Raw genomic sequence first — 15,548 nt, 5'->3', positions numbered from 1 at the left:
GTCTAATCGGCTGACACAAGTACAATGGGATGTACTAAAGAATCCCTGGAACCACTCACTGGAGCGTTTCAAATGCGCATTGGAACAATCCACTGAAGTTCAGAAAATTATACAGTCACATACGTCTAACATCTCCAAGCTCATGGTGTCCACATTAGTAGCCAGCGGACGGGTACAACATGCTGCTAAAATAGTACAACAGTCCTCAGGCCATCACTGGTGGGACATCTTTTCAAGGATGTCAGTCACTGCTCGGAGGACTTTGGTGCCCCCTCTGATTCTGTTGGTTATTATAATAATATTGCTATCACTACGTAATCTGCTAACGTGTATCTACGTAAGACATATCCGAGCTGAAGTGGAGTGGGTGATTATGCAACGCATGAGATGATTGTACGCCTTGAGAAAAGTAATGGACACTTCGGTGTCGAGAACTATACTGTTAAGTTGGTGCCTCACCCCACTCATATATATACATTTATGCTAGATGGCAAGGATGTTTATCACATCAATATATTCACAAAAACCTAACATTGCGGGAATTATGGTCCATGTTCTTTCATGGCATCATGGATCACACTGGAAATGGAATAGTGTTACCATCGACGTTTGACGGGTATATCAACTAATATGTGAAGCCTCAAGAGTGGAATGAAAGGAGTGTTAATTAGTGATGCATCCCATAACCGTTGAATACCCGAATGTATTGTATCTCACTTGTTTTATCTGGTTCAAAGACAACATTGTTGTGGGATATCTTGACTGTTATCTCACTTGTATTTCTAGTCAAAACGTCTAGACCGTTTCACACTCACTTGTTATCTGGTTCAAAGACGACCATTGTTGTGGGATATCTTGATTGTTATGTTTCTCAGAGCCTGAAGGACACACTTAGGTGTCAAATGTAAATTGGCTACAATTGTTGCGGAGCCAGGTGGGACGGGTAGGCCACCCGCCCTTTCTCTCGCACGCAACTGAAAAGTATAATAGAGAGATGCAGAGCACAAACAGGTAGAGTCTGCTGCGGGTTTCGTACGAACGCCCAGCTGGTTGACAAAGCGGATCTCTACCTGGGTGACGGCTCTCCACCTTTTCGGCATAGGTAAGAGGCTCATATGATTAATTTCACGCAATGTCAACCGTGTTTTGAGAACTTGCATTTGGTCGAAATAAATATGCCAGTTATTGAGGCCAAATAGCATTTGGGAACGTTGGTCTTTTATTGAGTGTCATCTTTGTCTCCTGAGCGCCGACCAGCACCGATCCTTTCAATAAAACAATATGCATAGATAACTCTGATTGTTCCCAACATCTGGTGAAATTTTCAATGCAGTAGTACCTTTGGAAATATATTTAAAGGGCTCCTGTCATGAAATGGATGATTTTTAGTATGCTATTAATGAATAAACGTCAGCCAATATGGGCCCATGCGTTTTTTCACCACAAAACATTATTTTGACATATACAGTTTTTTGTCACTCCCGCTATGAAAATCCTCTCAAGGGATTTGTTTTCGAAGAAGCAGGAAGTGACGTAAAGGACAGCGGCGCCCCCAAGTGGACTCTTTTGTTTCCATTAGTTTTACCTCCGGAAAGGTAGGTCGTTATTCCTTCGTGTTAGCCAAAATGCCGGCTCATTGCATTGCTGGACATTGCTTGAACACTCGGGAGAATGGATTTAGCCTTCATAAGTTTGCAAGAGACCCGGTTTGTTGTGAAAAATGGATTGCACGGGTGCAGAGGATGAGAGCTTTGTGTGTTCAAAATAACAGGTAGGCAGTAATGTGCTCTGGCTTGACGCTGTTCAACAAGTACTGCTGCGGCTTTGAACATCCCCCTAAAAGGACCACGGCTCGGCTCCATTCCATGCCACCACTGTGCCGAAAATCAGCCACACCGGCTGAGGCGCCGGGTTCGGCAGTCACTGCTTCTGCGAAGGCTGCGCATCTGGCTTTGCGGACGGGGGCGGCTCTGAAGAACCCAGCCGAGAATGCCTCACTCAGCCACATGCGCACAGTAAAGCGCCCCGGGTCGACTGTGTTCTTCATCACGTACAGCGGCGTCTATGAACACCCCCCTAAAGCAAGACGGCTCGGCTCTGTCATAAGCCACACCGGCCGGCTCATCCGCAATGGCTCATCTCCGCCACGGAAGTGGATAGGACGGGGATGCGGTTTGGCCGTGATCGCATATCATCTGAATGTGGCTCGAAACCATAGTGTAATATTGCCCCGAGGGTTCAAAACAATAGTGTAATATTGCCCTGGTAACTTCACAGGGTTGTGTGGTGTTCTTGTTTTCTAAGAGAGCTTCCGTGTCAGAAGGGGCGCGTTTGTCTCCCATAGTTAGGGTGCAGCGCGTGTTTTTATTGGCGAATGTCCGGATGACGTCACGGATGGAGGATGCAGCCAATATGGCGACCAATTGGATATTGTAGAATGACACTTCTGCAACTTTGCGCATGGATGACGCACTCCCCGCTCACATTTATTTTTTCCCTATAGACATTGAAGTGAATAATGTGATAAGTATTTTTCATTCCGATACCTATTTTAGAATGTTTATAGGGATGACACTTGGGCTTTAATTAAAATGGTGATGTACTTATTTCAGCCACTGTATAAAGTTTTGAACATAATGTACATATTCATTGTGTACATTACTATCTATATAGATAGGTATATTATAGTCATTCATTGCAAAAAAGCAAGGCAATGTGATTAAATTTATGTTCAATAAAGAAACAGAAACCTTACCTTAATAAGGGCATACACCAGCCTCTCTTCCACACTTTTTTCTCTCCACTTGTCTGTCTGAACAACTTTTTTCCCTCCCTTTACGTTGTTCTGTTCACATGAGTGACAATGACACAATATGACCAATAATCACGGCAACAGGAATATGTGTTTTTTTCCTGTGATGTACTTGTGCATAGGCCAGGAGTTTCTCTGTAGCATCACCGTCTTTGTTCCAGATCAGGTTTTCACACAGTAACAGTAGTTCTTTGTCAATATCATCATAGACAGGCAGGTTCCCAGCATTCACAATAGCCATGTCCATACCATCCTGAGAAAACACTGAGCATTAACACACAACACTAGTGTTGCGCATATTACTTTAAAAAAGTAATTAGTTACTACTTTCCCCATATATACCGTAATTTCCAGACTATAAGACTGGACTTTTTTCCACACGCTTTCAACCCTGCAGCTTATGCAGTGATGCAGCAATTTGTGCATTTTTTTCTAACGGCCGCAAGGGGGCACACGAGCGGAAAACGTAAGAGTGAGACCGGTGGAATATATGTGCCGAGGAAGTGACTTTTACCAGTATGTTGTTTTTTTTTTAACTGGAACCTGTTAGCGTTCTGCTATGGTTAGCCCTGTGCTAGTGTGTTGCTGCTGTGTTACTGCCACATCTCAGTGATTTTTACCGGTATGTTTTTGTAACCGGCCCTGTTAGCGCTGTGCTAGTGCTGTGTCACTGCCATGTCTCAGTGATTTTTACCGGTATGTCTTTTTTTAATCGGCCCTGTTAGCGCTGTGCTAGCATGCTGCTGCTGTGTTACTGCCATATCTCTGTGATTTTTACTGGTATGTTTTTTTTTAACTGGCCCTGTTAGCGCTGTGCTAGAGTGTTGCGGCTGTGTTACTGCCGTGTCTCAGTGATTTTTCCCGGTATGTCTTTTTTTAACTGGCCCTGTTAGCGCTGTGTTAGCATGTTGCTGCTCTGTTATTGCCGCATCACTTTGAAAATTATTTCTGTGTACCGTCTTTCTTTGTAAATATCATCTTTCAATGTGGGTACATGCGGCTTTTAATCAGATGCGGCTTGTGTATGTACAAAATGTTTTTTCCTTTCAAAATGCAGTGGGTGTGGCTTATAATCAGGTGTGCTCTATAGTCTGGAAAATACGATGGATATATATATATCCATCCATCCATTTTCTTAGCTGCTTATCCTCATGAGGGTTGTGGGAGTGCTGGAACCTATTCCAGCTGTCAACGGGCAGGAAGCAGGGTACATCCTGAACTAGTTGCCAGCCAATTGCAGGGCACAAAGAGACAAACAGCTGCACTCACAATCACACCTAGGGGCAATTTTGAGTGTCCAATTAATGTTGCGCGTTTTTGGGATGTGGGAGGAAACCGGAGTACCCGGAGAAAATCCACGGAGGCACGGGAGAACATACAAACTCCACACAGGTGGGTCACAGAACTGTGAGGCCAACACTTTCCAGCTGAGGCACCGTGCCGCCGCCGCGCGCACACACACACACACACACACATGCACACACACACACACACACACACACACACACACACGCGCACGCACGCGCACGCACACACACGCACACACACACACTAATAATTAGTTACTAGGGAAAGTAATTATTGGCATTTTAAAAAAGCTGTGTAAATAAAACAAAACACAGTCCATTTATATAGTCGAACAGACGGGTACTTTAATTAAAAATGTATTGGACTTCATACGAATTTATCCATCAATCTTCCCATTACTCGGGATGCGTTGTAGGGGTAGCAGCTTTACCTAGGAAGCCCAGACTTCCCTCTCCCCGGCCACTTCATTAAACTCTTCCAGTGGGGTCCCAAAGGCTTATTAGGCCAACCAGGAGACTAAAGGCCGATTCCAATTGTACCCCTGAGCCTTTCCCCTTCGACTTACACCTTCCCCTTAGTCCTTTGCTTGGAGGGCCAACATAAAGGGGTAAATGGCCTAAAGAATTGGGACCAAACGTTAACCCCACATACCCCCCGCTGACTGTGTCATCGGCAGAAGTGACAATTGTTTATATTTCCAAGATGCCATCTTGCCTCAAATGATATTCCAAATTTCTTTTTTATTTAAATCTGTCTGTTTATCCAGTTTCTTAAAGTGACTGGTATTTTAAAAGTTTATATACTAATTAATGTTTCATAACATATGACAGGGTACATACATTTCAATATTTCATTATTATCTAGTCTAGGAATCTTTTTTAAACAGTGATGAAAGCCCTCCAGATTTTCCCGGAATTCCGGATTTAAAAATTTTCATGAAAATTCCTTTGGAAAATTGAGGAAAAATTGCCTAAAATGAATTCAGATATTAGTTAACAACATTGAACGAACGTGTTTGAGTTCGTTGTTTGCTTTCACGACCATAGCCATGTTGAGGCACTAACACGAGTAACAGTAATGCCCCTCCCCTCGCATTCTCTCAAGATGTCACTTATTTTGTGTAGTCTTGACATCAATTTACGTGTTTATTTTATGAACGTTAACTAAACAAGCCTGCTCCAAATCAACCGGTATTCAACTGGAAACAGGAAATGCAAGTTAACCGTACTGAGCATGTCCGGAAGTTAGGCCGAAAGCACATGTTCAGAGTTGCTTCAGTACTGAGAGAGCATTTACGTTGAAAGATATCAACATCATGAGCCATGTCAAATGAAATTCTGTTACACCAGGAGTGCTCATTGCATCGATCGCGAGGCAGTGACGGCGTTAAAAAAAAAAAAAAAAAAGACGTTAGACTATAATCCACCCCGACTCTTGATTCAGGTGTGGCCAATAGGTCGAGTGCATGCACATAAAGGCGCGTTCTAGCAAGCCAGCCTCCTATTTACGGCAATCGTGGCAACCGAAACGAAAAGAAGAAGTGGCAAAGTGCCCCGCACAAGAACAACATATCACGATTGCCAACAGGAATGTTTGTTCCAATGTATCGCTACCTTGTTGCCACGAATGCCGATGTGTTGAACTAAACTTTGAGCATTTTCAAAACATTGCGGGTACAGAGCTTTCGTGTTTATTCCTTGACAGGCCAGTGCATTTACCTTTTGTTCAGCTAAAGTTTGTCATATCAAGAATTTTATTGATGGACAAAAATGTAAATACCCTTTTATATCATGTTCTACTAATATCAGCTGAAATTGGAAATGATCATTTATGTGTTTGAAATTTTAGTTTTCTATTCATGTATTTGTTTATTTTATTTTTAAATTACAGTAATGCTATATTAATCTAGTAAGTTATTTTAAGGCCATCCCTAATCACACGCTCAACTTTATCTTTGCAGATACATACATACATACATACATACATACATACACACATATATATCTCAAAATATTAAAGGCAACTCATATTATTAGTATTACTAGCTCTATATCAAAGATAGTGAGCAATCTGGTCTAGTGTATCAATACAACGCGATGTAAGAAGATTGAGACTTAAACGTTAATATTAATTACAACAGATTAACTTCAACATGTTTTGCTGAACGGTATAGAAATTCTAGGATATATTTTCGTGTATATTCTATATTTAATATTTATAATGTAGGAAAAAGGACAATTTTAGATGTCTTTTTACTGAATAATTCACTTAATTCATTTGTCTTGAGATAAGATGGCATATTTTAATGACAAAAGTGATTTTGTGCTATCCAGTGATAGGTGGATGGGGGGCAAAAAAAATGTATGCTTGGCCCATGGGGAAGTTCTGCCCAACTTTTTTTTTGGTCAGGACTTGGAAATTTTACTTTTAATTTTAGTCTGAATTTTTTTCACAGATATTGCCAGAATGCACCACAGCCATCCATTTTTTCAAAAGTGCTTGCATTTCTATTTTCAGGAATTTTCACGAAAGTCCACTTTCAATAAACATAAATAAACATATTTTGAGAAACTGACTTTTGTGTTTAAATATCCTTTTCCCACATCACGTTTATGAAACAGATGTCTGGTCAATGTTGTAAATAACCGCACGGCTTTTCCTCCACATAGACGTGACAAAACAATTGTCTTCTACAACAAAGCAAAGCAAATTTATTTCTATGGTGCATTTCATACATGAGGTAACTCAATGCGCTTTACATTATTAAAAGCATTCAAATACATAAATTAAAACTGTGCCAAACAAATATGAGCGTTTCATTTGAGATGACATGCTGTGGTGACCCCTCCCGGGATAAGATGAAAGAAATTGACTGAAAAAGTACAATTATAACTGAAAAGTGGACTCAAGCGCATGAGAAAAGAAGTTTTTAAATCTGGATTTCAATTCACACTTGGGGCTGACATCACCTCTGTTGGCAACGTATTCCAATTTTTTGCAGCTTAATAGTGAAATGCTGATTCACCACTTTTTCTTTGGACTCTACACTCCAATATTTGACCTGAGTCAGTCGATGTTAGAGCCCTACTGGGTTTGAATTCCAACACCATTTCTTTTATGTATTTAGGACCTACACCATTCAATGATTTATAAACCTGTAGCAGAACTTTTAAATCTATTCTAAAACTGAGTGGAAGCCAGTGTAAAGGATGACCAGCACTGTGGAGCGCCACGATTCTTTCCCTGATTTCCTGGCTGGTCTTTTTTGACTTCAGAAAGTGAGACAAAAATTAAAAGTGTGTTTTTGGGTAGCCTATACTGGTTGATGAAAACAATTTATTTGTTAATAAATTCAGCAGAGTTGAACGCTTGCGTTCCAATTCAGCGTTATAAATTGTATGTAAACTTCTGGCTTTAACTGTATTTATGGTTTCCTTCAGTGTGCCATTAGAACTGTATAACCACATAAAAATATGACATTATTACATGAACACAACAAACTGATGGAAGATTTTGAAATCAGAAGCCAGTAAAACGTTGATTTTTTTAAACTATTAATCGGTTTATTTTAAAAAGGTGAAATATTTATTTGATTCATTCATTTATTGATTCAATAGTATTAATATCAATAAATATTCTCATACATATATGTGCTCCCAAGATCCCAAACAACACTTAGTTTCAAGGTCTTTTGACTCCTTCGTCTTAGCCCAGCCCTTCATTCTCACGCACATGCAAAACCAAAGGCTAAGTAAAGGGGAAGGCACAGAATTAGAATTGGCCCATAATCTCTCCAGCACTTCAGGGCCTCCACCAAGTGTGATTTGCCCGGAAAAACAATTTTTGACGTAACCTAATAAAATGCCCAGGCCACCTCATCTGGCTCCTCTCATTACAGAGGAACAACAGCTCGAGTTTGAGCCCCTTCCGTATGACCAAGCTTCCCACCCTCTCTTTCAGAAAGAACATGGACACCTTATAGAGGAAACACATTTAAGATATTTGTGTCCGAGATTTTGTTCTTTTGGTTATACCCTAGAGCTCGTGACCATAGGTGAGGGTAGGAATGTACAGTAGATCGACTAACAAATTAAGAACTTTGTGATTTGGCTTAGCTCCTCTTTCACCACGATGAACCAATACAGAGTTCACATCATTGAAGACGGTGCACCAATCCACAAGTCGATTGGCCCCTCCATTCTTCCCTCACTCGTAAACAATACTCGAGGTACTTAAAGTCCTCCACTCGGGGCAGGATTTTATCACCAACCTGGAGGGCTGGTAACAATCTGTCAAGGTGAGGCCCAATATACAGTGAAGAAAATAAGTATTTGAACACGCTGCTATATTGCAAGTTCCTCCACTTAGAAATCAAGGAGGGGGCTGAAATTTTCATTGTTGGTGCATATCCACTGTAAGAGATAATCTAAAAAGAAACATCCAGAAATCACAATGTATGATTTTTTTAACAATTTATATGTGTGATAAAGCTGAAAATAAGTATTTAAAGACCTGAGAAAACCAATGTTAACATTTGGTACAGTAGCCTTTGTTTTGCAATTACAGAGGTCAAACATTTCCTGTAGTTGTTCACCAGGTTTGCACACACTGCAGGAGGGATTTTGGCCCACTCCTCCACACAGATCTTCTCTCAATCAGACAAGTTCCTGGGCTGTCGCTGAGAAACACGTAGTTTCAGCTCCCTCCAATGATTTTCTATTGGGTTTGGGTCTGGATACTGGCTGGGCCATGCCAGAACATTGATGTGCTTCTTACAGAGCCACTCCTTGGTTTTTCTGGCTGTTTGCTTTAGGTCATTGTCATGTTCCCCAAAATCTCACCATACATGGCCGCGATCTTCCTCTTCTTAATACAGTGCAGTCGTCCTGTCCCATGTGCAGAAAAACACCCCTAAAGCATGATGCTACCACTCCCATGCTTTACAGTAGGGATGGTGTTCTTGGGATGGAACTCATCATTCATCTTCCTCCAAACACGGTTAGTGGAATTATGACCAAAAAAATTGAATTTTGGTCTCATCTGACCACAAAACTTTGTCTTATGACTCCCTTGTATCATCCAAATGGTCATTGGCAAACTTAAGACGAGCCTTGACATGTGCTGGTTTAAGCAGAGGAACCTTCCGTGCCATGCATGATCTCAAACCATGACGTCTTAGTTTATTATCAACAGTCACTTTGGAAACGGTGGTCCCAGCTCTTTTCAGGTCATTGACAAAATCCTGTCGTGTAATCCTGGGCTGATTCCTCACCTTTCTAAGGATCATTAAAACCCCACGAGGTGATATTTTGCATGGAGCTCCACTCCGATTGGGATTGACAGTCATGTTTAGCTTCTTCCATTTTCTAATGATTATTCCAACAGTGGACCTTTTTCCAACAAGCTGCTTGGCAATTTTTCCATAGCCCTTTCCAGCCGTGTGTGGAGTTGTACAATTTTGTCTCTGGTGTCTTTGGACAGCTCTTTGGTCTTGGCCATGTTACAAGTTTGAGTCTTACTGATTGTATGTGGTGGACAAGTGTCTTTATACAGCTAACGACCTCACACAGGTGCATCTAATTCAGAATAATACATGGAGTGGAGGAGGACTTTTAAAGGTGGACTAACAGGTCTTTGTGGGTCAGAATTCTAGCTGATAGACAGGCGTTCAAATACTTATTTGCAGCTGTATCACACAAATAAATCATTTAAAAAAAAAAAAAAAAAAAAACATTGTGATTTCTGGATTTTTCTTTTTAGATTATCTCTCTCACAGTAGACATGCACGTACGATGAAAATTTCAGACCCCTCAATGATTTCTAAGTTGGAGAACTTTCAATATAGCAGGGTGTTCAAATACTTATTTTCTTCACTGGATATAGTCAGAATTTCTTAACTTTGTAAATCAGATCTCTCTCCTGCCCTGCCTGGGAAGTGATGTTCCACAGCCCAAAAGTCAGAATCTGTAGCTGGGGAACAGACCAACAAAGGTATAATCTTCAGCCACCACCCAGTTCATTTTGCACCAATAGGTAGTGGGCACATAGGAAGGGAAAGACACATGGCCTCTTGGGGAGAGCCCTGGCCACCAGGCGCTCGTCATTAAGCCAACCCTCCAGAGAGGGCCCTCGTGACCTGCGTCTCAGCGAGGGAAAACAGTCCATTTATCATCATCATCATAAATGTTTTTTTGCACTGTAATTTGTCTGGTTATTCACCTAAGACCAGTTTGTCATGGCTGACGCTGTCAGGGGCACAAACCCCCAGACATATTAGCGCATAGGATCATTAGGACACACAAACCCCTCCACCACAATAAGGTGACAGCCAGGGGGCCACCGTCTTGGGCCTCCCTCTGCTCCAATGCACCTTAATCAAGGACATTTTGACCAACAGACCCAAGACTGTAAGAATCAGCTCGCACCTTTGCTCCATGTGCACACTAAGCACCGGCTCACTGAACATCCCCAATGCCTAAGTCTTTGTTTCAGTGACCACCAAAGCTGCATTCCACTTGGGCAACCTGTACCCATCAGGTGCCTCAGGAGTCGCATGGCCCCAAAAAGCGTGGAAGAACTCCTTTCTCAGCTTGACGGCATCCCTCTTCATTTGTTTCCACCAACATGTTCGGGGATAGCCGCCACAACAGGCACCGACCATCTTACGGCCACAGCTCTGGTCGACCGGCTCAGCAATGGAGGCACGAAACATTCTGCACTTGGGCTGAATGTCCCCCGCCTCTCCCAGAACATGAGCAAAGTTCTGTCAGAGGGGGTAGTCAAAACTCCTTCTGTCAGGGGATTCTGCCAGCCGTTCCTAGCAGACCCTCGAAATATGTTTGGACCTTCCACGTCAGACCAGCATCTTCCCCCACCATCAGAGGCAACTCACCATCAGGTGGTGATCATATGACATCGCCATCCCTCTCTTCACAACAGTCTCTAAGACATACAGCGGCAAGTCCGATTAAACAAAGTCAAACTGCAACCTAGAGTATCGTAGTGGCAAATGCACGTGTGGACACCTTTATGATTAAACATGGTGTTCGCGACAATTCATGATGAGCACGGAAGTCTATTAACAGAACACCGCTCCGGTTCTGATCGGGGGGGGATTAAGTTGTTACTCCCAATAACGCCCTTCCAGGTTTCACTATCATTGCCTACGTGAGCGGTGAAGAACGAGAGTCTCCACCGCGAGCACACTTTAGCACCCCCTCTAAGAACTCCAAAAAGGCTGGGTACTATGAACCTCTGTTTGCTGCATAGGCACAAACAACATTCAGGACCCGTTCCTCCACCCGAAGGTGGAAAGAGGTTAACCTCTCGTCCACAGGGATGAACCCCAACATATAGGCACTGAGCTGGGGTCAATAAGTTTCCCTACAACTTTACTTTGCTTTTAACTCATATTGAAAACAATTAAGAATAGCATGATGAGCTCTTCAATAACTATTCCAGTTCCTCACGTCCACCTTTGTAAAATTAATTGTGCACTCATTCAAAAGACGCTAATGTTATCACAATGTTATTTTTAAATCATTAATACACAATACACTAGCCTGATACGAGAGGAAAATATAATTTTACTAAATCCTAGAGATACATTTCCTAATTGTAATCCTCAAGAAAAATATCTCCAAAGATACACACACATAACACATTAGCTGTTGGGGACCAGTATTAGTACCTTAATAGCATGATAAAGAAATGCTCCATGCATAGCTTCTCGGATGGCCTCCATTCCCCTGAATGAAAAAGACAGGTTGGAAAGACCTCCACTCACCCTGGCTCTTGGCAATGTCTCCTACACACATACACAAACAAACAATATGTACAATCAGATATTTTCACTTGATATAGTGTGTGGGTGGTCATGGTTGAACCTCAATAAACTACATACGCCGAAATTGGACATTTCTGTTAGTTTGGTTCAAGTGAAATATGCAATTACACTGGCAGTCCTTTTACTTCCTGCAAATTCACAATAAGCATCTGAAGCCCAAATGAAACTCCAGGGCCCTAGATATTTTTGTCATATGACCCCCACACACTGAATTCAAACTGCAGCACACTGACATTACAGTTAGGTATGGTGGAAAACATATCATAATATACCCAACAGTTTCAATACATAAAGCTACATAACGCTCATTTATTGCGGGGGTTAAGCCCCATAAAATCGCAATGTGAAATCTGCAAAGGAGTGACCCATAGTTTTACATTATATCCATCTATTTTCTGAACCGCTTATCCTCACCAGGGTCGCGGGAGAGCTGGAGCCTATCTCAGCTATCATTGGCAGGAGGCGTTGTCAATCTTCCCTCAAATTTTGTATGTATCTCCGCACACACACTAAGCCCCTGAATGGTCCTTTTGACTACTATGAGCAACATCAGATGCGTCATCAATTGACGTTTCATGGCTTGGGCATTAAAAAGAAAAAGCTTGTGGTTCAGATTTCCCAACAAACTCTAAAAATTCCCATCAACCGTAACATTTTTTACACCACGTAATAAATATGTCGGAGGCGTGGTCCTCCACGACCACACATGCATTCGCAGCGCTCCCCACGCGCCGCTGGAGAAACAGTGTTAAATTGGATGTTTGACAGCAGCCGCGGTGGGTGGCGGCGTGGCCATGTGCCACTTCCTCGTTGCATCCTGATTACGTTGTGTATATAAACCTTGTTTTTCATGCGACTTGCTGCCAAATCAGTGTACGTATATGCATGTGTGTTCACAAGCATCAGCTAGTGTAACGGCTTCATCCCATGTCATAGTGTTACTGAACCATATCAAGTCAAGTTACGTTTTCATGTTTTGTCATGTCCAATTTTTTTTTTTTATGCACAAGACAGCCTGATTTAACGAGAACTGACATGAAAATAACGCCACAATGTGCTGGAGTAAAAATATTTTGAAAAAAAAAAAAAAAACTACTGACCCTAGTTCTCACATGTAGGAAATTGGAACCACAATATTTTTGGGGCCTTTTTTTTAAAGAATCAGATTACAGCATTTACATTCCCATCAGAACACCTTTATTAAGAATATTTTTTTTAAGTTTCCCAAACTCAAAATGAAAATGTCAACAAACTTTTGTTCTTTTAACTGCACAAAAATACTTACAAACCAAACCAACTATAAACTATTTGAAAATCTGCTTCCAAATTTAATATATTTTTTTATTCATATCCTCATCTGTATTTCTTGATGAAAACCAGAATTATTTCTTGTGCATTATTCTTTTACAGTGCATGCTGCCAGCTGAATGATGCTCGCAAAGAGTGAACGTTATTTTGCTCCCTGTACATAAGGTGCGAACTAGCTTTTTGTGCATTGTATTCTGTGCTTTCAGCCATGAAGGCGTGCCAAGGTCGACCTTTAACATTACTAATTGATTGATTAATTGCAAGAAAAAAAATTAAAAAGGCATAACTCTTGCTTCGTCAGCATTCTGGTAAACTCAGATACTTTCCCATAAGATTGTGAATTTGTTAAACTGACAGTAGAGATGAATTCCTGTTGATGGATAGCAGAACACTGTCAATGAGAATTTTAACTTTGAATTGTTTATCAGTGTCAGCTCGTTCTTTTTCTCCGTCTTTGGTGCTCACCCCCAACGAAGTACCGATCCCGATTCCAAACTTACATCTGCGTACAATTTCTAATTGCTTTCAAATGACTTCGACAGAATGTGACGTTAGAGGTAGTCTAGCTTTCCTTTTATCCACACGTTTCCTTCCGTAAACTCGTTTTCTTCTTTGGCTTCGCAAAACATTTTTCGGACCAGACGTTTCTTGCTCAAAAGAGATCTTGCCCCCTTTTACCGCTTTCTCTTCTATTTGCACATACTCTCACAGTCATTATATCTTAAAATAGGAGCATTTCTTTTATTTTCACCATGAGAGTAAACATTAGTAGTGCATCTCGCTTGTCTTTGCTAACACCGATGGTGGGTGGCGCATAAGGACCTTGTCATTGTAAATGTCATTTGATGGGGTGCGTACGTATGTGAAACAGATGCAGCCAGTCATCCCTCACTCATTGAATCACATTGCAAAATGGCACAAACTGAATAGGTGTATGTTATGTTGCACTTTTAATTCAGATTGTATTTTTTTTTTTTTTTTTTAATGCAGCGAAGAATGTCTGCGCGCAGAGACGACATCATCAGTGCGCAATTGCGCACCTGCACAGCTCACAGGGAATATTTTGTGGGGTACACCCTAAACCGGAATGTCATCCACCTCAGGGAGCTTGCCACCGAGGAGCTTTTTAAGCACCTTGGTCCCCTCAACACCAAAGATTAGAGAGCCCGCCACAGAGAACCCAGACTACTTTCTCATGGGAAAGCATATCGGTGGAATTGAGGAGGTCTTCGACATATTTTCCCCAACGATTCAGAACTTCCTGAGTCGAGATGAGCAGCAGCCCATCCTCACTAAACAGTATTGACGGTGCACTGCTTTCCCCTCCTGAGATGCCTGATGATGGACCAGAATTTCCTCAAAGCCATCTGGTAGTCTTCATCCATGGCCTCACCAATTCCTCCTATGCCCAGGTTTTTGCTTCAGTGAACATCAAAACTGCACTTCACTTGGCCAACCGGTACCCATCAGCTGGCTCGGGAGTACCACGGGCCAACAAGGCCTGATAGGACTCCTTTTACAACTTGCTGACATCCCTCATCGTTGGTGTCCACCAATGTGTTCGGAGGTTGTCACCACGACAGGCACTGACCAACTTACAGCAACAGTTTCGGTCGGCCGCCTCAGCAATGAAGCCATAGAACTTCGTCCACTCAGCCTCGATGTCCCTCGCCTTCCCCAGAACATGAGCAAAGTTTATCAGAGGTGGGAGTTGATTGAGGTAAGGATTCTGCCAGCCATACTCAGCAGGACCTCACAAAACAATATGGGCCTATGGCGTCAGACAGGAATCTTCCCCCACAATCGAAGCCCACACACCACCGGGTGGTGATAAGTTGACAGCTCCGTCCCTCTCTTCAACAGAGTGTTCAAGACGTGGCCGCAAGTCCAATGACACGATCACAAAGTCGATCATCTATCTGCGAGCTAGGGTGTCCTGGTCCCAAATGCATGTGTTACACCTGAACATGGTGTTTGTTATGAACAATCCATGATGAGATCAGAAGTTTAATAACAGAATGCCGCTCGAGTTCTGAACAGGGAGCTGTTCCTCCCAATCATACCGTTCTCGGTCTCACTGTCACTGCCCACGTGAGCATTGAAGTCCCCAAGCAAAATGGTGGCATCCCCCAGTGGGGATGCTCTTTAGGACCCCTTCTAAGGACTCCAAAAAGGATGAGTACTCAGAATTTCTGTTTAGTGCATAGGCACAAAACACAGTCAGGTTCCATTCGTCTACTGAGCATTAAGCAGTGCTGTGCTCATGCTAGCTTG

The 15,548-nt window shown here is 42.2% G+C and overlaps 1 protein-coding gene across 5 annotated transcripts in view; it reads right to left on the bottom strand.

Moving 5' to 3' along the window:
* Positions 1-15,548, bottom strand: part of mtr (5-methyltetrahydrofolate-homocysteine methyltransferase) — a 147,042-nt gene that overhangs the window by 64,435 nt on the left and 67,059 nt on the right. For all 5 annotated transcript variants that reach the window (XR_009793502.1, XM_061809516.1, XM_061809517.1 and 2 more), the window contains 3 exons: positions 11,811-11,927; positions 2,925-3,065; positions 2,756-2,845 (listed from right to left, as the gene is read on the bottom strand). Coding sequence is in view for 4 of the 5 variants with exons in the window: in XM_061809516.1 (XP_061665500.1) it covers positions 2,756-2,845; positions 2,925-3,065; positions 11,811-11,927 (348 nt within the window). In the remaining variant the exon portion in view is untranslated. The remainder of the gene's footprint in view (positions 1-2,755; positions 2,846-2,924; positions 3,066-11,810; positions 11,928-15,548) is intronic.

This window comes from Syngnathoides biaculeatus, chromosome 22 (assembly GCF_019802595.1).
Source record: "Syngnathoides biaculeatus isolate LvHL_M chromosome 22, ASM1980259v1, whole genome shotgun sequence".
NCBI lineage: Eukaryota > Metazoa > Chordata > Actinopteri > Syngnathiformes > Syngnathidae > Syngnathoides > Syngnathoides biaculeatus.
Note: the sequence above shows the minus strand (reverse complement) of the source record. Positions and strands in the feature narration are given on the sequence as shown.